The 23388-nt window shown below is 35.3% G+C and overlaps 1 protein-coding gene across 1 annotated transcript in view; it reads right to left on the reverse strand.

Annotated features, from left to right (window-relative positions):
* The window catches only part of FBXL13 (F-box and leucine rich repeat protein 13), a gene marked incomplete at its 5' end in the record, with an annotated part of 76110 nt that overhangs the window by 8286 nt on the left and 44436 nt on the right, over positions 1-23388 (reverse strand). The window contains 9 exon segments of the mRNA XM_085216855.1: positions 967-1101; positions 5694-5777; positions 9289-9301; positions 15161-15269; positions 15272-15282; positions 16281-16400; positions 18964-19126; positions 19289-19403; positions 20002-20100. Of these exon segments, the coding sequence (XP_085072981.1) occupies positions 967-1101; positions 5694-5777; positions 9289-9301; positions 15161-15269; positions 15272-15282; positions 16281-16400; positions 18964-19126; positions 19289-19403; positions 20002-20100 (849 nt within the window).

Here is a 23388-nt window from a genome sequence, read left to right on the forward strand (position 1 = left end):
CACTTAGCCAATTTCCAGCCTAGACGCATCCACTGATATTTTATGCTAATTTTGATGTGTGTGTGAGATGCCTAAAAGTTGCAGTGAAATGCGTGGCTTTCAACAATATATAACTTCAACTACTTTGGCAAGATAAACATCCACAATTTTTGTTATTACTGTTATTACTGAAAAAAATTGCTTAGTATCTAACAAAAAACAAAGAATACAGAACAGTGGGAACCATATAATAATTAATGTTGTGTAGTAAATATCCCTAAGATAAGAATCTAAGGGCTATTCTAAGACATGGAGCAACATCCTTGGCCTACATCCTAGAGAGGATATGAAGATACACAACAACATGTCCATAAGGCATTTCACCGTGCTTCAGCAGCCAGTTTCTATAGGCTCATCTGGTACAAACAGTGCTTCTGAAGCTTGCTCTCCACTTAAATGCCAACTTCTGAAAAAGTACTCCTCTGTTTCTAGCTTTTCTCATACATTGCATTAGGAGGATTTGGACACTATCAAGAGTTTAAGTTGGTAGAGACTAGCAGTCTCCTTCAGAAGAAGCACTGGAGAAATAACAAAGCATGAAAATAGGGAGATTTTGTAAAACAAAGACTCCCTGCTTTGGGAGCATCCAGAACACCAGAAGCTCAGACAGTATCTGCAGGAAGCATCTCTAAAAGCCCTTCTCTTTATTCATTCCCAGACATCAGCTCCTTGAGACAGGCTTGTGCCTAACCCAGTGCAGGCATCTTTACGTTCTAACCGCAACCATTAGAAGAATGCCAAACACACTCAAGAACCAAGCCTCAGAATATAAACCAGTTGAACTGAGACTCTGATTTTTAAATTAAATGAATGCACTGTAGAACTGTAGCAAGATATAGACGGCAGCAGGCCAAATTCCTGAATGAAATACTGTGTATTCCTTTGCAATAGCAACCCCAAAACTATTGTCCCAGTTCTCATACATACCTTTGGACAACCAGCTATGCTGACAGATGTTAGTTCATGGCAGTGAAATGCCAAAGCTTTCACAGCTTCATCTGTCAGCTGATGGAAGCAGGAGACATGACAATATTCCAGCTGCTTAGTGCCTTTGCAGAACACCTGAAAGAGCAACAAACAGAGCAGTCATTCTTTAGAAATGTGTCCACTCTGCTTTTCTCAATGCACAACACATTTATATCCATCCTGTGGTCCACCTTAAGCACTTCATTTGTTCTATGTAGCCTTCATAGCAGTGAATTCTCTCAGCCATAGTCTGGGAATTTCACTGGAAAAAGGAGAGCTGTATTAAGAGGTTATTTCCACTGCTGGAGCTGATATGAACTATGTGGTCATTAGAATAAAATTCTGTTCCTTTCTTCTAATTCAGTGTGTTGAAATCTTTGTTTTATGAGCCTGTAGATTTGTTTCCTCAAGAACAGAGTAACCTAAAATGCTATTTCTTCACTTAATAGTTCTATGAAGTGAGTGCAGCAGAACTTTTTGTGGAATTAGCTTCAGTGAATATCTCTCCTCTTCTATCATTTCCAGCCGAAAACCATGGTAAGATAACTTAAACCTGTCACTGAGCTGATTTTCCATACCTGGTCTAAAGGCAGTGCAATTTGGCATTTATTGCAATGGAGATTTTACCTCTATAGAGAATCTTCCTCTATAGAAAATACTGGCTGCTTGAAGCTTTTCAAAACTTTCTAGAATTAGTTCCAAAGAAAATTGACTAAGACTACATGGGTAAGTAAACACGTGCATGCACACAGATAAATGCATAAATGCACTTACTTATTTATCATTGTGAAAAAAAGTCCATTGTAATTTTACTACGGACATTTTCTCCTTGCATCAAACAGGAACCTGGGCACCAACCTATGGTTGATCAGTGGCAAATGCTAGCTTTTTGATGACAAAGAGGTGTGTGATTTTAATGCCTCTCATTAACAGATCCGAAGAAACTTATTAAGTCTAAAATTTGTTTCATGGACCAAATTTTTTATCATTTTTCATCTGTATCCTAACTCGTTTGTTGTTTTTTTTTTTCCATCAGCATAGCTGTACCAATGCAATGCTTCTTGGGTTTGGGGTCTTACAAAACATTTGATTGTATTTTAAAATAGAACTGGTTAGAGTGAACAAGTCAGAATTTATAAAAATTGGCTTCTGTACCTCTCCTGTTTAAATTCTAGCTTTACAGGGTGTTAACAGCAATATAGAAATATTCTAAACACCAAAACTGATATATGTTTTTTCCATGCGTAAGAGAAACTGAACTCCCTTCAGAATTAGCCTCAGACATGCTGATCTAATCACTACATTCTCAGCTAGGGTATGCAGCACAAGCTGAAGCCAAGATTTCAATGCCTGAGAGATATGTTTATCTTGTTTATACTGGCATAGTTTGCCTACATCCATACTTAATATATCCTTCAGAGTTAGAATCTGTATTTGCTCTTAAAGTCTACCCCTACATTATTTTTTTTGCAAATAGCACTTAGGATATAATTTTCAATCAAAGGAAATGGAGATTGGTTTGTTATCTTCATCTCTGTATCTTTGGACCTAATACCTAAGACCTCCAAAAGAGGTTATGAAAATAAATAAAGTTTGCAAAACATTAAAATAAATGAATAGCATAAGAAGGAAATATAATTTTCTATCTCTTTTGCACTGTTTTAATTCTGTGTAAATAAGATCTTAAAGCACACAAATATTAATGAAAATCTGAAATGGAATTGCTGCACATAAAGTGAGCATTGTCTGAGCTATGAATGAGCAGAAATCCCAGTTACAAAATATGTGATCAGATTATAGTTTACTGTCATAATGCCTATGAACAAGTAAATGAATTTACACTGTGAGGTCAGCATTATTTTGTGCCATTTTATAACCCTCAGCATTTTACCTTGACTGTGTTATTAAAGCCCTCTCCATACACATTTTTTTCCACACAATTTAAGTATACTTTATGTAATCAAAGAATAATCACGATGTGCAGCATACAGTGAGGTTCCTCTCTACGTTTTTTTTTCCATAAACTCAGATTCCATCTTCAAATAAAGATGTGCCATTTTGTTTTGAGTTACTTTCTTATCTCTTCTTCCTCCTGCCCTTCCTAGATCCATGACTGCATGGTCTCTGTTACACCTACATCTTCATGTGCTCGCTGCTGATGGATCAATTTGAGTGAAGTCAAATTCATATTGCAGATACAGAAAATGTAAATGCTTCTTTTCTTCCACATTCTTTTTTTGGAGTATATAGTGAAATACTGAATGATAATAGCAGAACATAGAACTGAACATTCTCCTCTGAAAGAGGCAGTGCTGGCTCTGCACCAACTTTTGATGAAATAGAAAAAGTGTACGTACTTGATCATTGTTTCATGGAAACAAAAACATGGAAATACAGACCTTTACACAGAACATTCATGAATGATAGTCAGATTTATTCCTAAAGAAGCAAATTCTAGTGGCCTGATGTATATGCCCCTAGAAGATTCAAACCAGATGCATCCCTTGTGGTGAAACAACGACTGACTCATGCGTATAATATATGGTTATAAAATGATGGATGTTGGAGCCTTATAATGGAAAAAATGTAGAGGCCAAAAACTAGGATTGCACTGTACCTTGCCTGACAATCTGCAAGGGTTTATGGGCACGAAATTGGTACCTCTAAGCAACAAGATTTAATTATTTTTGTTCCATATGGTTAGACTCAATTCTCAGTTGCAGGAAAAAAAAGGGCTCTTATTTGGATGTAAATTCTACCTCTCTTCTTTCCAGCAAGGTAGATAATTTCTTCTTCCACTGACAAATAACCAACTAATGCCTACTTTTTTGCACTGTTCTGAAACACGAAGGTGCAAGTCTATGTAATAGTACTGAATCTGTAAAATCTCCTTAAGTAAGCTTCAAGCATATTGAACCAACATTTGATAAGGAACTTCACAGCCTAACAGTACATTTTGGAGACATCTACTTTTCTTCCTCTCAGACCTCAAACTAGATTCACTTCATGCCCAACAGATAACATATGAAGGCAAACAGCAAAATGTTGACCCCATGTACACTTTTTGTGACACTTGTGATTGTACAGATCTCAGCTGTATTTCATCAGCCATCTCCTTTCCTGACCGCCGGTTCTGTGCTTGATTATTTGCTCCTTTTATGGAAAGCGGACCATACGTCTGATGATCCCTGCTTCCCCTCCAAGTCTCTTCCAGTCTTCAGTCAATGCTTTACCCATAAAAAGACTTGTAAATGGAGTTCAAATACTATATTAATATTAAAAATTTCTGCAATTGCTGATTATTTAGAAGAGGAAATATTGTCTTTCTGTATAACTTCTTAACTTATCATCAATGTAAATAATTGCCTCTGCAGCAACTTCAATTTTTATGTTTTCTTTTAACAAATAAAGTCTTTCCTATCTGATTACTGACCTGGAAAATTTCTCAGTTTATTGCTAAGTTTAAGGTCAGAACACTAAACAATGCATAGTTCAGGCTAATCTCTTATTTTAAGAACAACATCTGGCTTCATATTGTTGAGATTCGCTGTTTAAATTTTCAAAAGAAGGTATATAATTTTCATAAGAAAAACAGTGTAAAAATGAAGTTTACAGAGGTTCAACAGATATCCCACCGGGAGCATGAAATCCTAAGAATAACAATATCTAGCTAAAATACACGTAGTCCATTTTCTAACAGATTAATTTCATCATTAGATGTTAACAAATTACTCAGTTGATGATTTTATAGGACATTTTAAAATGTTCAGGCTTTTTCTTCTGAAAAATGACACAGTACAATTTGTGTTGTTCTTTCCATAAAACAGCTACGAAATCTGCTCAGTCTGGAGAAAGCACATGTGCATATCACTGAAACATAAGTTATTACTTTTAAGGATTTCTGTTGGTAAGAAATATACTTCAGAATTACATTGAGGCATATCGTTGTGCCTCTAAGAGACAATGGCATGTAGCAATATATCAGCAGCACATGAAGAACCTCATGTAATAGAATAAAAGAAGTTTAACTATTCCATTGAGCTAGCTATGCTTGGTCATGTAAGTATGACATTCAACTAAAGGCTGACTAATAAAACAGAAAGTTTTACCTGAAAACCCACATTAGCAGCAGGAAAAATATGTAATAAATAGAAATTAGTAAGGGATTTGTAGAGCAAGGGAAAGAGAATAATAGTAGCAAGTTAGATTGTAATTTGCGCAGTACAGTGCAGTAGAATGTAAAGCTCTCTTACAATTGTTCAGAGTCAATGCAGAAGGCAGAATTTGAAATTCATTAAAATTCATGGAAGTAAAGAAAAATAAAATGAAAAGGACTGCAAAAAGAAAATCACATCACATAGAGGATGGTGACGCACTGGAACAGGTTGCCCAAGGAGGTTGTGGATGCCCCATCCTTGGAGGCATTCGAGGCCAGGCTGGATGTGGCTCTGGGCAGCCTGGTCTGGTAGTTGGCGACCCTGCACATAGCAGGGGGTTGAAACTAGATGATCATGGTGGTCCTTTTCAACCCAGGCCATTCTATGATTCTATTACTCTATAAAAGTGTAGAATAGTGTAATGAAGAATGAACGATGTTGCACAGAGTAAAATATGATCTGTTTGGACATGGTTGATTTGAAGCATAGAGAGGCTTCCAGGAAGCATCAAGAGAAGAGGTTAAGCTTTACCTGAATCCCAGTGTCGTTGATGTTTTTGCATTCCAATAGAGAAAGCTACTTGATTTTTCCATGGCGGCCAAGGGCTCTCAAACCCTAAAAAATTCCAGAAAAAAATAAAAATCAAAACATACAATTATATATAATTGCTTTTAATATGCTTATACATTCAATGTTTGCATATTAAATGTTCTATCTAAGAATTATAGCATCTTTTAAGACACACACAAAAAAAATAATCCCACAGAGTACCCTCACAGAACTTCACACCTTTTTACAAAGAGGATTGGAGATGTTATATAAATGAGCTGCCTGAAGTTACACGCAGAAATGCTTACACAGTAAGAACTATAGTCTGAATTTCCATTCTAAGATATTGAAAATAACTTTCCTATTGGCTGGAATTCTTTTAAATCAAAATAAAAGTAATTTTAATTGTTTTCTAGTTAACCTCTGATTCTGAAGCATTTCTTAAGGATTTTCATAGATCCAGTAGAATCCAATGGAACAGCTAGTCTTATTTTATCTACTTCTATTGGGAACAAATAAATGCTAGGTCCTTGTAAGCATCTTCAGCAGAATGCATGTAGTTTATCTTCTGATTTTTTCCTGTAGTACACAAAAAGGTCAAGAATTCTTTACAGAAATAATGCACTGGAGAAAGAAAAAAAAAAAATGCTCAGAAAGAAAAAAACTGGAGAAAAATAGTACAACGTGAAAAATACTTCCATGGGACACAGCACAATCATAAAACAAAATAGATTTATAGATCTCCTTCAAAATTTGAGTTTGAAAGAACTTTTCATAGGTTTTTTGTTTTGTTTTGTTTTGTTTTGTTTTTGCTTTTTGCTTTTGTTGAAAAAAGAAAATACTACTTGCTGCAACCATAAAATATCTTAAAATTGCTGCCTTTAGGATTTGCTTCTCAGTGGGCTCTTAGGACTACAGCCATAATTACAACTACAAATTCTGACTACAAAAAGACAATACTTGAAATGGTGGAGTCACACTCATAGGTAAATTCTACTTAAAAAAAAAAAACAGAAACCATATTAAAGACAATTGAGAGATGGCAACTTCAGTAAATTCCTACTTCAGGAGTGCAAAAGGATCAGAAGTTGCTTTGTCTTTTTCACTGCTTGTACACCAGGTTACAAGACCTTGTTCTGAATTTCAGCTCTAAATCTGAAGGAAAATTTACTGTTGATTTTTGTAAAATGTATTTTGATATTTACAGCAGAGTATCTGTGTTCTTCATATCATTAAACAAACTTTACTGAAAAACAAAAGTTATCGCTTCAGTTCGTATGGTTAAAAAATTATCTACAATTAGGCAGTGAACTGCGCTGCACAGAGGAAATATCATACTGAAAAACTAAGCACATGTAAATAGTGTCTGGAACCCAGATGTGGACACTGCAATGATAATGCTGGGAGAGTGCGTCTGGAGTTCAAATTTTGCAAATGCCTAAAATCTCACAGGCTGAATAAAAACAAAACAAAAAAATGGAACAATGAAATAGATTTCCAATCCTGGCTGCTTATGAAAACAGAGAAATTTGCATTTTTCCTCAGCAGACACATTTATATGGTAAGCACTGCTTTCAACAGTTTCATGAAAATCAACAGATTTCAAATTTTTGTGGACCAGAGCAGTCCTATTCAAGGCAACAAAAGATTATGTACTTTATCCCCAAATATGTTTATGTTAAAATGTGAAATCCTTACAGAAGAGATTGACAGTGATAGGTGTGACCTTGTGAACAAAATTTCTTCGTCCAGTTCTCTTTATCCAAAAGTAGCACAACTTTATGGTATTTGGAAATGAAATATTAAATAATTATTTTTGCTAAAAGACAATGAATGCTGCTATTATTTCAAAGCTAACCTACAATAATTTTATGTGACAATACTAGCATTGTGTCACAATAAAATTATTTTTATGATAACAATCAAGGTCTCCTCTGAGGGGTTTCATTAATAACAGCAGATTAGAGAAAGGAAAAAGGCTGAAGATATGGAATACAAGGAATGTCATTACGAACTGTCAATCACACAGAGAAATTACTAAACTGACATTTCGTGCAATAAACCTCTTCAGTGCAGGAATCTATATGAAGTTTTTAACTATCAGATTTAAATCTAACCGAGGTATAGAGTAGCTAATTATCCTTAGTTTTTCTAGAATTCCTGATTTAGTCAGTAGTATTCTCTGAAAAAGAACATCAGGGATTCCCATCTGGGATACTGACCTATTTCTGAGACTTTTGTCTCTTATACTAAGCCTCCAGACATTTTTACAAGATATGGTCAGAGCTATGATATTATCATCAGAACTCCTGGAAACATATGCTAGCAGAACAAATACAATGCAGCATACAGAATATGACTTCTGCTCTACAGGCTTTCAAAACCATCCTTCTTCAACATAAAGAAATCTCCTCATGTCTCTTGGATCAATGCTCCAATGCCACAGAGAAAGGGAAGATTTTGTCCTGCGTCTCTTGTATAGCATATTTATTGCCATCTCTATTTAGAAAACAACTTTGTAAGAAATATTACACCCTTCACCAGTAGCTGTTTTTTTCAAACAGCTGAGTATTATAGCATTGTTCTATTTCAGTTACTTCGTGTAAGGCCTACAAACACTTGCAGAACATCATTTGTTATTATTTCACCAAAGTTTTGTAGATGAAAGGATGAAAATCTACTGCAACATCTGGTGAGGGTCTTTCATTGTTTGAGATGAAAGTCACCTATGTCTTACCAGAGAACAATTCTTTATTATTTATATTCACCAACTGCAAGTACATGCCTTCCAACTGCAGAGCGCAATGAATATGTGCTATGCTATTTTCAACTTCTGAGATTTCTGTTCACATATCTCTTGGTAACCCTAAAGGTCAGCATCTGTAACGTATCTTTGTCTTCATGTTCCAGAGACACACAGATGTCTCTTCCTGTGCATTCCCTAAATCAAAGAGACTGACTTCAAAGTCACCCCTATCCTGGAAGAGCTCTTAAGAAGGAGCTTCCACTTTCCATTTGAGAGCTATTTAATTTGAAATGGCTCAGCTCATTCTCTAAAATGCTTAGATTTTTGCACATACTAGCCACGCTCTAGCACCAGTTTCAAGCACTTACTAGTAGAGAAGAACGTAACTGAGATCTTGCAGTATCATTTTGCTAATAATAATATGTAGATGGCAGAACTGAGTTCTGTTTCTTCTGTTTCAGATAACACTTTCTGGAAACATGGTAAGTTCATAACAAATGTAGCTATGTTGTCTGCAGTACCTGAGCTAATATAAAGGTGTGTCAGATCTGTTTAGAGGAGCAGTAAAGGCATTTTTAGTTGCAGTGCAGAAATCTCCCTATATGACTTTGTGTATAATACATTCCTTAAATGTATTATTACTTAATTTCTGTATCTAACACCGTTTGTGGCTAGACAAAATCTTGACTTGTGAAATACAGTTGCATTGTTTCTTGATACTAAGTCCAGACAACAGGACTTCTACTATGACTATTGTTTTGTCAAAACATTGAGCCCAAAACAATTGACTGCAATATCTCCCTGGGGTAGTCTCCTATTTCTAGGCAGAACTAAATTACTAATTCTTCAGGCCAAATTCTCTTCCTCTGCTCTCCCAAGAAAACTGGACTGCTAGCATTTGAATTTGGAGCTTGCTTGAATATTTATCATTTCCTTCTGCCTGCCTTAAGGATGTGTGATTTGTCACTTCCTCTTCTCTAGAAATCAAATGCAAACAATTCATTTGCAGTCTGTTGCTGCTTATAGGTAATATTTTCTTCCTAATCTTCACAAGGCTCTTCCTCAGTCCTAATACTCTAATTTTCTAGCAGACCAAAATGTAGAGCCAGGCTATGGATTCAAGACACCATAAATCCAGAATCCCACAAAAACTGCAAAAAGAAAAAAAAAAATATTACTCTAAATAACCACATAAAGCCAAGATGTATTTTTTCCCCCTGTGATCTGTTTGGAAACATTTTATTAATATATTAGTAAATATTTATGTTGCAGCCTGGCCTTAAGGCGCAGCCAGTATCTGAAAATCATTACGTACAAAAACATAGGAAAAGAAAGTAGAACTAATTGTTTATACAGCCATCATGTAACCACATAGTTCCCAAGGATTACAATTTACCCTCAAATGTAAAGACCAATTTGACATGGCCAGGACGCAAAAAATCTGTGACTGATTAAGTGACTTGATGTCACATATGATTCTTGAAGAGGATTGACAACCGGAATAGAGAATGGGACCTTGTGTCATTACAAAAAGAGACTTTCACGCATAACAGCCACTATGGAAGAAGATGAAGAAACAACTGTGATAGAAAACTTCACAAACTCTGTATTTACTTTTTGTCTTCTGATTTTAGAAGAATATCAGAGTTCTTTCAATTTTTAAAGTATTTTTTCTGTTTTTTTTTTTATACTTAAGGCTATCTTATTCCCTCTCATTATTACACAGCGTGTAATTTATCAGTGATACCAAGTTTCCCTGATGGGCATATACAGTTTTTCTTGTTGTAGAGTGTATATTTGTATGTCAGGAATCAAGTGATTTACTTTAACCATTCCTTTTTTATTCCTTGTTATGCTTCTTCTGACTGTCTAAATCCTCCTTGACTTAAACAATTCTCCTTGAAAGTCCCAATATTTCAATATTTAATGACTTTTTCTATCAAAAGAAGATGGGTGGTCTGGTCCATGTGCATTAGCAACTTGTGTCAGAATGAACACTGCACAGCTGCTCTCTTTCAGACTCACAGTTGGAGCAAAACTGCCAAAGCTGTATCACATCAAACATCAGAAATAGTCTACAACATTTTAATAAAAATATGGAGAGTAAAAGAACAAATCTTATTACTAAAACTGCTTCACTATCTCATGGAAGCATTTCCACTGTATCACTGGGACTGCTTTTATATGACAAATAGGTTTTGGAGCTGACTGACAGTTGTTCCCATCACAGTAATAGAATAGGCAGTCCCTCACACACATAAAGCTGACATCCTCTTCTGAGGATGGTATTTGTTTTCATGAATGAATGGTCTTTGGCTTTGACTTACCAAGACACTTAGGCATACATACAAAGTTAAGTATGTGATGAAATTTCTTGACTTATCCCACTATTGACTGATAGATTCTGGAGAAATAGGATACATTTCTGCAAACATGAGAGACTACCTTTTTTTTTTTTCCTAAGCACTATATTTTATTATTACTGTGGGTCTGCAATGAGTCTACAGTATTTTTCTATATTAACAAGTTCTCTTGTCAGGCAAAAGTTTGAGCCAATATATTTCTTCCAAATGCAACAAATTCTCTAAATGAAAGACAGACTTCAACAGGAACATTTCTCTCCCAAAGAAACTACTGAAGAGAAAGACACCAACAGTGGGAAAAAAAAACCTTTCCATTTTGATTAAAGTCTTAATTAAGTCAGTCATACGCGAGGCACAAATCTGTAAGAAAATCTAACTCTAATGTATCTTTTCTCCCTTGTTCTTCCCCTAAGTACATATTAGTATTATCATTACAGTAAATTCTACTCTGCTTTGGTGGGTTGAGTGATTCTGCCATGATTTAAAAAACAAAAAAATGAACATTCTCCTGCATACTGCAGACTTATGTTGTACATTCTGCATGTATCACAAACCAAGACAGCAAAAAAAAAAAAAAAAAAGAGTCATACAACTTCTCTTTATCAACATAGTGTAATAGAGTCAATTACTGAACATAAAAAACTGTTTTCTACTACATTTTTCAAGCAATTTGGATACAGCACTTGAAAAAGAATCTTAATACAACTCCATTTATATGCTAATAAAATGAATAATATAAAGTCAAAACATACAAATAGTTTTTTTTACAAAGCAGATTAATGTATTTCTTTCCATCAACTCATGTTGTAAGATTAGGAAATGTATTTATTACAAATGTGAGCCATACACTTAAACACAGCAATGGCGAAAACCTAATAGATTTCTAGTTAGCAAGGCACTGAGATCAGAAATGACAAGTATGATAAATGGTCAGTTTCCAGCTTAGTTTATCTGTCTTGTGGGAGGGAAGAAACTGAATGCCTTAAAAATGCAGTGTAAGCAGAAGAGCTTGGATTATTGCCGACGGCATGGGTTGTGCTATGTGAAAACTAGAGGAAGAGACAATACAGCACTTTAAGAGGCTGTGTATGGATTGCAGAGAGAAAGAAAACATTTGTGTCGAAAGACTGTGGGATAGCAATTCAAGGCCTGTGAAGACACTATAAATTTAATACATATATATATTGTAATATTTAAAACAAGACATTAAATAAAGTTTCCATGGATTTCCCAACTCTCTTTTTTTTTGGCTTATTTTGTTTTCTGTTTGTGTTTTTTGGTTTTGTTTGTTTGTTTGTTTTTGTTTTTTATATTATTTTTAGGCCTCTGTAAGGGATAAGGGCTTTTTTTAAAAAAACAAAAACAAAACTTTACTGTTTGCACTAACAGTAAAGTTTTAGATCAGAACTCTGATTGAACAGCAACTGAATGAATATAGCAACAGTTTTCTTATGAAGTCATAGAATCATTCACTTCTTCATGAAGTTTCTGCTAGATTTCAGTGTTCAGTGAAGAGTTTGCCTGAAATGCAAAAGTAACAGCAGAGCTGGCTCTAAGCCCTGCACAAAAGGCAGGATCTGCCAAGAACATCTTACGTGGAGGCATGCTATGTTTAACCTGGCTCCTACTCTTGCTGTATTGTTTTCCAGAGTCTTAGCAACTTGACAGTTTGAAGACACCTTGTTTGCAATTCATTCACGAGCGATTATTTTTCTAGACCACAGCATAGTGCAGTCCCTCTATTAGAACTAATACTTTAATCATAAAATCTGTCTTGTGGAAAATACATTTTTTGAAAATTTAACATTTAAAAACATCAACTTTTCAGCTTTCCTCAGGCCTAATCATCCTGGAGAAAAAAAAAAAAAATCTGTTTAGTGAACATTTTTTATGGATCAGATTCAGAGCTGTCAAATATCTTTCTTGTTTTTCTTTTTCTCTCTTTCAAATGTGAAAAATATCCAAAGTGAGAAGTACCTTTTATTAGGTACTGCCTCTCTGTATGGGAAAATATTGTATTACACATTTCTAAAATATGTTTTAATGATATTGGAACTCCACTGCTTCATATACATGTGAGTTTTTAAGTGGTTAAGTTTGTGATCTCAAGGAACGCAGGCCTGGCAAAGAACAGAGTCAGGACACTGAATTTCAAGAGACCAAAATTCAGACTGTTTAAGGAACTGTTGGATGAGATCCTCTGGGAAACTGTCCTTAGGGACAAAGGAACAGGACAGAGCTGGCCGTACTTTAAGGATGCCATTCTGAGAGCACAAGAGCTCTTGATCCCCCCAAAATAAGAAATCAGGCAGACAAGGCAGGAAACCAGCATGGCTGAGCAAGGACCTACTGGTCAGGCTGAGGGGAAAAAAAAAATATAAGCAGTGGAAGCAGGGATGGGGGGCCTGGGAAGAATATAGAGATGCTGTCCATTTATGAAGGGATCAGATTAGGAACACCAAAGTGCATATGGAGTTGAGGGATGTGAAAAACAACAAGGGTTTCTTTAGTTATATTGGGCAGAAGAGGCAGGCACAAGAATGTCAGTCTCTGATAAAAAAAAAAGGGAGAGCTGGCCTCATCAGACATGGAGAAAACTGAAGTGCTTAATGGGTTTTTTGCCTTTGTCTTCAAATCCAGTCAGGCCTTCCAGGCCTCTCGTGTCCCTGAACTTCTAACTGAGGGTTGGGGGAGCAAAATCCCTCCCAGCGTAAGAGCAAAGCAAGTCAGAGACCACTTCACAAAGCTGAATGTGTAGAGATCAATGGGGCCAGATGACACACATCTCAGTATTCTGAAGGAACCGGCTGATGTGGTTGCCAAGCTCCTCTCCATCACATCCGAAAAACTGTAGCTATTAGGCAAGGTCCCCAGTGACTGGAAAAATGGAAACATCACTCCCATATTTAAGAAAGTGAGAAAGGAAGACCTGGGAAACTACAGGCTGCTGAGCCTCAAATCTCTGCCTGGGAAGACTGTGGAGTGGATCCTTCTGGAAGAGAAGTTAAGATACATGAGAGATGAGGAAGTGGTCTGACGCAGACAATACGGCTTCACCAAGTGCAGATCTTGCCTGACCAAGTGGCTTTCTGTGATGGAGTGATGGCATTGGTGGACAAAGGAATGGCAATTGATGTTGTCTGCCTGGACTTGTGCAACATTTTTGACATGTTTTGCATCACATCCTTATCTTTAAATTGAAGAGATACATATTTGAAGGCTGGATAAAGAATTAGTTGGATGGTCACAGCCAGAGTGTTGTCAATGGCTCTATGTCCAGGTGGAGGCTGGTCATGAGTCGTGTCCCCTAGGAGTCTGTATTGGGAACTTTGCTCTTCATCTTTACCGGTGACACAGACAGAGGGATTGAGTGTACCCTCAGCAAGTTTGCCAGTGACACCAAGCTGAGTGGTGCAGTTGCTACAACTGAAGGAAGAGATGCCATCCAGAGGGACCTGGACAGGCTTGAAAAGTGAGTGCAACAAGAGTCCAGTGAGGTTCCATAAGGCCAAGTGCAAGATGTTGCACTTGGGTTGAGGCAATCCCCGATATGAGTACGGACTGGGAGAAGAACTCCCTGAGAGCAGCCTTGAGGAGAAGGATTTGGGGGGTCCTGATGGATGAGAACCTAGACATGAATCAGCAGTGTGCACTTGCAGCCCAGAACGCCAGGAGTATCCTGGGCTGCATAAAAAAGAGTGGTAGCTATCCGGGAGAGGGAGGTGATTGTCCCATTCTACTCTGTTCTTGTAAGGCCCCATCTAGAGTGCTGTGTCCAAGTTTGGGACCTCCAGTACAGGAAGGTTGCAGAGCTGCTGGAGCAGGTCCAAAGGAGGGCTCCAAAGATTGTCCAAGGACTGGAGTACCTCTCCTATGAAGAAAGGTTGAGGGAGCTGGGCTTGTTTAGCCTGGAGCAGAGAAGGCTCTGGAGAAACCACATTGCAGCCTTCCAGTACTTGAATGGAGCTTACAGGCAGGAAGGGGATTGACATTTTACATGGTCTAATAGTGACAAGACAAGGGGGGATGGGTTAAAACTAAAAGAGGAGAGATTTGGGTTAGATGTTAGGAAGAAATTTTTTACTCAGATGGTGGTGAGATGCTGGAATGTATTGCTGAGAAAGGTTGTGCGTGCTCCATCTCTGGAGGCATTCAAGGCCAGGTTGGACGGGATCCTGGGCAGTCTCATCTGCTGGGTGGCAGGGGGGTAGAACTAGATGATCTTTAAGGTCCCCTCCCACTAAGCCATTCTATGATTCTGTGATTTATGATTCTATTTTTTTCTGGAAGTCTAGATAAATAGTAAACAGATTTTATTTTTTAATTATATATATATGTACCATATCTGAGATGTTTCAGAGAGATCGATGGATATCACTGACAACATATTTCCCAAAGCTTCAATTCCAGCATCAGTAACATTTTCACAGTGATGTAGATTAAGGTAGTCAGTTGATGACATCTAAATTAAATTAAAATAATAATAATAATTAAAAAAAAAAACAGAAATGTTGGCTTTCCATTTTTTAAAGAGAAATTTAGTATAACAAGTATATTTTTGTAATAACCCCTATGATTTTTTTAAGGGTACCTATGAATAGACTCCCTAGACCCATGGGATTGTACCATACTCTTGACATCTATGTTATGTAGGTACTTCCAGAGCCTATATTCATAACGTGCAAGTATTGCAAATACTTCAAACCATGAAGACATTGCAAGGTTCTGCAAATCTGCACACACAGAAGACAGAATTTTACTTCCTCAAAAACTACGTTGTGTGTTCCCATTACAAAACCAAAAGGTCTAAGAAGTGTACCCCTTCAAACAGTTACTGCATCTGTGCTTAGAGCTTTAGGGGCAAGACTTCATAAAAAAAACAGAGATGGCATTCCCTTACAAGCAAGCATGCTATAATTGTTCACAACTAATGTTATGAAACTATAAACAAGGGCCCTGCTGAGATATCAAGTAATGAGTGGAACAACTGACTCCAAACTTCTCTTGAGATTTAGAAATTATATTTTGATTGCCAATACCAATACTCCTTCTGAGAACCAGGAAATGAAGAACTTTAGCAATTGAATAATTTTTGTTTGTACAGACATGATTATTTATTGAGCTTACAAAAATGAGACAGATATACTAATCATTTAATGCAGTTTTATTACTGACAACAATCTCTTAAGCCCTTTTTTCATAAAATTAAGATGTCTCAGGTTTCCATATTTATATTGATGAATTCTTCATTGTATCATTTTAAGAGACTTACAATAACAAAAGGGACTAGCGAAGGGCTAGTGCAAGGATCTAGCACAAACTAGCAAGGGACCAGTGCAAACTTCTGTATATAATCAGTTGTATAATTTTATCAATTTATTAGCATATTAAGAACTTTGAAATTAAAAACATATTGAAAGTCCAATCACATCAGAAAAATATTGTACTGGACAATGGTACCTTTGTGCTATTTCTTTGACAGAAGCATCAGTGACATGGATACAGTTAGCCAAATTCAGCTCTCTCAGCTTAGCTCCTGAAGAACCTCGTACAAATGGTCGTACACCTCCATCACTGATTCTAAACGAGAAATGAAAACAATATGCATAGAAAGTATTTTTACTGTTCTATACAAGTCAACGTTTAATTTAAATTCAGTAGCCTACATTATAGATAATGAAAAATAAATATTGATAATTTTAAATACCCTTTTAAATTAAAAAAAAAGTCAGAATAATTTATGGCTTGATTCAGCTGCTTTTTTTGACTGCTAAAAAACAGAAGTTACTGAAATAAAGTCAACTGGAAATTATGAGAACTTGCATTACTTCCATCTTTCTGATATGATTGCACCTCAAAGGACAGCTTGGAAAACTTACCGAGGAGGTATCAGAACCCTTTTCACCCTTATTTCGGAGTAATATTTGTTATTGATATAATATTTGGTATTAGTTGTGTGTTTGTTTGTTTTTTTAAAAAATTCAAATAATAGAAATAATTTAAATGAAAAATAATCTTCCAGTACAGAAGCAGAAGACAGAGGTTGTACACGTATGTGCACGTAGCAGCTATTCTGTATATGCATTTCTTTGAGACTTCCACTTAATCAACTGCATGTCAGACACACAACTCTCCAACTCCTAGCGTACAAAGAAGTTATGAAAGATTAGATAAACAGAAAATCCGTCATTCAACTTGAGAGGCTTGGAAGGCTAACTACAACTTGGTAAGTGCTCCAGTACTGTTCCTTTCTTTGATACTTTTAATACTACTTGCACACTTAGCTTTCCAACTCACTCTCAGTTTTTCTTCTATGTTTCCTAATAGGCAAACAAAATATCCAAAATGTATGTGGGACAGAATCATATTCTAGCTTGTACAGCTTGTTGCAGCACGAAAAATCACAGCAAATCCCAGAGTATTTGAAACATACGGGTAAGAACAGCACTGCTGAAATAACTGTGCAGTGAACACATGTGAAGTTTTTTGTCAGTTGAGTAATCATGTAAGAACACAAATCACACACTGCTTTACTTGGATTAACATACAAGAAGACAACATATGTAAGTGGAGAAAATATGCCAGCAGTTTGAATCATCGCATTGCCTGTGCTTTTAGTCAGCTTTTTACACACATCTCTATTATTCCTTAATTCTAATAATCATGACAAGTTTCTTTCTTCATTTTTACATGTAGTCAAACACTTTTAAGAATTCTGAATTGTCAGATTTGCTATTTCTGTTCCATTCATTTCTCAAATAATAATAATAACAATAGTAATAATAATAATAATTCCATGGACTCCTAAGTTAGAAGAAGTTGGACAGACAAAGATGAAATGACAACGAAAAAAGGGAACTGATTAGGAGTATTAATATCTTATAAACAAAATATTTCAGAATCTGTTCTTAAGATTCTACCACCACCATGGTGCTCCCTTTGATTTCTGTGATGAATTCTTATATATTGCTGATTCAGAGTGAATTTTTATAGCAACATACTATCCAAATAAGAGGAAAATAAATGCTAGTAATTCCCTTTTATAGTTTTGTCTCTCTTTTCTTAAGAAACACTTTGCAAAGTTTATATTTGTTATAATCTATAGCTCTGCTAATGGTGAAAACTTTACAAATAACTGCAAATATAATTTTAAAAATACAGTTTTATAATAGCTTTATAATTGTTTTTAAAATTTTGTTAATATAATTCAGTAAATTTTTGGCATTAGAGGCAGTGAACAAGTGTATGGGCACGATCACAGCACAGGAAGCCAACACACTAGAAATCCATCCTTCTAAACATTAAACTAGAATATTCAGGCAGCTATCCCATCCTCACAACTGAACTTTCAAAATGATGTCGCAGTTTTATTCAGCCCTTCTCAGCACATCTACTTGCAATGTTATCAGATTTCTATACATATTTTTATGCATTAAAACGGAATCCTTAAAACTTAACATGACGATAGAATTTTTAAGAGCTGTAGCGATTCTATTTTATTCATAATATTTTATAAGTTTGTTCATTTTGAAATGTTGGGGAGGTTGCCCTTCTTTTTCCCATCCACCCTTAATTCCATCACCATGCCATAAAGTGGGAATAGGTTTTCAACTTCGGAAGGTTTATCGCTGGTCCTTTTTCTGCTGATACATGATGCACTTGATATAGAAAAGTCTCCACATCAACTATATTGTTCCTCTACAAGATAACACAGTATATTGTCCTGGTAGTTGTCAAAAACAGGCAGTCTTGCTTGTATATTAGTAATAGATAGATAGAATGTACTATTTTAATATTCACAAAAATAAACAATATTCAAATATTAATAGAGCTGTGATACTTGCCATGCTCCATTAAAATAGGCCTTAATTTTTAAGTCATGTTACTTCTACAGTTGATTACTTTGCTTGAACTGGAGTAATAGTGATTGGACTTTTGAAAACATGATACAGAAACAAAAAAAAACTATTTATATGTAAATATATTTAAATGCTAATATATATGTATTAATATGTATTAATAGTTTAAGAATGTATATATTTTTAAAACTGAAAGAAATGTTAACAGGACTTATTATGAGTACAGTTAAAGTTATTAAATTTTTTTTAGAATGGTTTATAGGAAACTGGATGTGAGATAGTACCTTAAGCAGTCTGCCACATTTAAGACAAGAATATATTTCAGTTTTGAAATCATCTTCAGACCAGTGTTTGTTATCTCCTGGCATCCCACAAAATGAATGTGCCTGATGTATTGGTAGCATTTACTCGTCATCTTAAAACTCAGGTCAGTAATTTGGTTATTTCCTGTTGAAACACATAAGATAAAGCTACACATCTGGCATACATTAAGGGCCGGATCCAAATACTCAGTAAAATCAGTTGAAAGATTCTTCTTGATTTCTTATTGATTAAAGTGGATTAATTTTTAAAATCATTCAAAATAATTTTGTGAAATATTGTACTAACCTTCAATCCTGACTTTAACAAGTTTACATTCAGTAAGGGCTTTAAAAGTTGTATTAGAAAGATGTGGAGAGACAAGAAACACTACAGATGTTATTTGACATTTTTTAACCAGAGCCTTTAAAGTGAAAGGTGAAATAAATTATTAACATGCTTATGTGGTCACGTAACAAAAGATCAGCAAACATTCTGCATATAATACTGGTAGTTAGAATTCTGAACAAATAGTTATAACCCATTTCAACAGTAACTTATAACATGTGAATTCTAAAAATATATAATTGAAATTTTGCATATATTTATTATCACTGGAAACAAAAAGCGAAGAAGTAACTGGAGATGTGAAGTGTGGCAAACACCTGAGATAATGATATAGTTAACAACCACTTCTGAGAAGCCTGAAAAATTTTTTGTGATGGGCTGTTAGCAGCAGAATGTTCCCATATTTTATACTTGGTGCAACACTGAAAAACCATGTAAACTAGAAGATTTTAATTCAGCTATACCTATGTATCAAAAGAAGACAAGACAATTGAAATTTTCTGTTAGGGAACAGGAGTTAGTAAGATTTTAAGATGCAATTAAACAATAGCTTTCAAAAATGCTTTAGGAAAGAAATTTTCATCTTTACTGCATGCTTTCTTCAAAATCACTTGAGAGGATAATCCAGGTCTAACATCAGATATTCCCCCAAAATTCAGATTTCAATTACTTACTTGAATACATCTGTCTGTAAGAGTTGGCATTTCATTGATTGGCAAATCCTGAATCCCACTGCAGCCATTGCCAATATTTCTGAAGCCATCAACTGAAATCTGAGTAAGAAAAACTCAGAAATTTGTGTCTTCACAAGCATAACAAAATGGTCATTTTCCCTTTGTATGGTACCTAAAATTAAGTGGGATTCCCATTCTAAAAGGATAAATAGGTAGCAGGTAATCAGGTCAAACTCAACAATGTTTAGGGACAGAGGTAGCATACCTGTTTCTGAAATTCAGTAAAGACCAAAAATGTCAACTGTAGTCTAAAGAATTTTTTATTTCTTTGCCTGGAAAAACACTGCTTGCTTAACATAGCAATTTAATACCACAAATAGCAGCAATTTAGTGTTTTCCTCCATGTAAGCCAAAAACAATTGTACCGAAGCAGCTAATAAAACTCTTGTACTGATTGCTTCAAATTTTTTCACTCAAACTGCTTTTTAACACAGATCTCATGCATTCAGATAAGATTCAGTTGCATTACTCAATATTCAGATGCTGTTGCAATATCATGAGTATTAATCTCGAATTTCCTTTCTAAAGCTACTGTGGGTTATCTAAGAAACATCAGGCACTCTTGAAAATAAGGTGTTGAGATAATGTGAAATCTAATGGACATTTTAGTAGAACAACTGCTTTCTAAACTCACTTGGAATTTCAGTGTTTAGAAGATTGCCTCAAGAACTACAGTTTGACCATGGAATCATCACTAGAACATATATGGAATTTAATACCATATTTTTTGCTTTAGATGAGAAAATCCTACTTAAACCTTTTTCTTCACATGAACTGTGTGAGGGGTGATGTTCTGAAATTAAAGAAGATTCTGAGTCTAAGATGTTATAAAATCCTGCAAAACAGAATTTTGCTGCTTGACTCGGTATGATATTATATATACATTTATCATTTATAGGACCAGAAGTCAACACAATCATCCTACATAAAACATAATTCCTTGACTGTGAGTTCTCAGTCTGATAAATAAATGATTGGTTTGCTTTTTTCCTTAACTGTATGCTAATATACTGTTATCTAAAGCAGTACGTTAAAACCAACATGGAGCAAACTACAGCTAAATATAAAGACATAATAAACTGTCCCCAGAGATTTAGAAAATAAATGTAGTGAAATGCAAAAATATTTGTGAGAATGTCAAAATTCATTTCATTTCATCTTTTAAAAAATATTTTCTTAATTCCAAACAATGGGGACACAGAAATTTTATTTGGCTTTTGGCTTATTTGTTATCACACACCATCACTGCTTTAAAATTCCTATGTTCTCACTCTGAAAAGATTGTTTTTATGGAATCCACCCTGCAGGGCAAAATGCACTCCACAGCACAGAAGATACTTTAAAGAATCATTATTCTGTGACTCCAGTATTGTCAACACATCGTGAAAGAGGAATCTTGAAAATCGATGTTCCACATTGAGGAAATACTGTTGCAGTGCACAAGGGGCTATCATTTTTTTTTTTTATTTCAAATTTATCAAGAACAATAACTGTGACATACATTCAGATGTTTGGTTTCTTACATTGATTAAAATGTTATTTTTCTTATATTTTCCACTACCCAAAATAGCTTATATTAATGTACTCCCAAACGATCACATTTCCAATAATAAAGAATAGTGCATGTGTAATTTATTCTTCAGTTACACAATGTTGTAATTGGGGAATATAAACAATGAGTCCTCTTCTTTGATAACTAATAAATACAGTTCAGATTTTCTTCTTAAGCACTGGCCTGTTTTCTTGCTTGATATGTCTGAAGTAGCCAAAATTTAATAGTAGCTGCCAAAAAGAGAATTCTCTCAGTGAAGCGAGAGCAGAAAGAACTTGGTGAATTCTGGTGAAGCCTCTACATTTGCTAGCTGCTTCTTTGTCATCCCCACAGACACTACAGCATGTCAAGAGATGAACAGGTCAAATTCATGTTTCCCCAGTGCCTTGTAATCTCTTAGCCAGCTGTTGTTAATTACAGCAATTGATAGGCTGCTCTAAAATATTTTGGGCCAGAATAGTTCATCTAGAAATCAGTAAGCCAAAGATCTTGGCTCCAAAAATAAGTCAATTTCTTTGAAAATCTCCACGTTTCTAATGTTAATGAAAATATCTCTCACTAAACTTTTCTACTTGTATAATATGTCAGTAAATGACATACAATTCCTTTACACCTTTTTTCTTAGTTTTGTGACTAATAGCAGAAAATACTCCATCTATACCCTTCTGCTCCAGAAGCAGGACAAAGCAATAAGGTTTCCTGAGTATGTCTTTGAGATTATTAGTGCTATGTTAGGACACTTTTGAGTAGGACATAAGGAAATCTCTGTTTCACAACAAAAGCATGAAACTTTTTAATGAAAATGTTTACCATCCATGTCATAAAGACACAACCTTAACTTCTGAAATTTTATGCAAAAAAACCATAGCTAGAATTCACCATATATTATTACAATGAATTATAATAATAATCAGTCAAAACAAAGGCTGTCATGTTTTACAATAGTCTAGAAAATATTTGCTTAATATCTATTTTTTCTGCCTAATTAAGCTCTAGTGAGTTATTTAAATGCTCGGGTCCCCGAACTGCCACCTCTAAGACCGTTAGCATAATCACTTATTTTACAGATGGGTTTTCCAAACAGACGTTTAAACACTACAACGGTAAGGGTAATATAAGAACTCATTTAAAAAGAACAGCAATGTTAAAATGAAGGAAAAAAACAAGGCTCTACAGAACATATTTTCTGGTCTAATTTCTAATTCTGAAATGTTATCCACACAGAAGTTCCCTTTTGCTTAGTTAATCCAATGAGGTAAAAAAACACCCACCATTCTGTCCTATTGAAAGGCTTTCAGCAACAATGATGCAATTTGATGCTTTTTTCTAGTTTTAGCTGTTTACTTAATTGCTCAGTCATGATCATTAAATACTGTTCCAGAATCAGAGGGAAACCCAAAATGGAGGAAGCTGTGGAATGACTTTCAGAGCTCTCAAATACACTGGTGAGCAAACCCACTTCATTCTTCTGGAAAGTGGAAAGATTGTGGTTTTCCTAGTTCAATGATGACCACTTTTCTCTGACTGCTGTTAGATCATGCTTCCTAGAGACAGATCCTTACAATTCATGATTGCACTTCTGAAAAAGCAGGAAAGAGACCTCAGAGCAAAAAGCAGTCAGAAGAAGGCTACTGCTCTCTCTGCCCTCATCCTTGGCTCTGGAAAGATTCTGTCAAATGGGAAGCTAAACCATTCTGTTTGTCAGACTCCAACTCTTCAACATTTTCCACATATTTTGTACTTTGGAGAAGCCTATCAGTATAAACAAGAATGTA

This window comes from Meleagris gallopavo, chromosome 1 (assembly GCF_905368555.1).
Source record: "Meleagris gallopavo chromosome 1, MGAL_WU_HG_1.1, whole genome shotgun sequence".
NCBI classification, from domain to species: domain Eukaryota; kingdom Metazoa; phylum Chordata; class Aves; order Galliformes; family Phasianidae; genus Meleagris; species Meleagris gallopavo.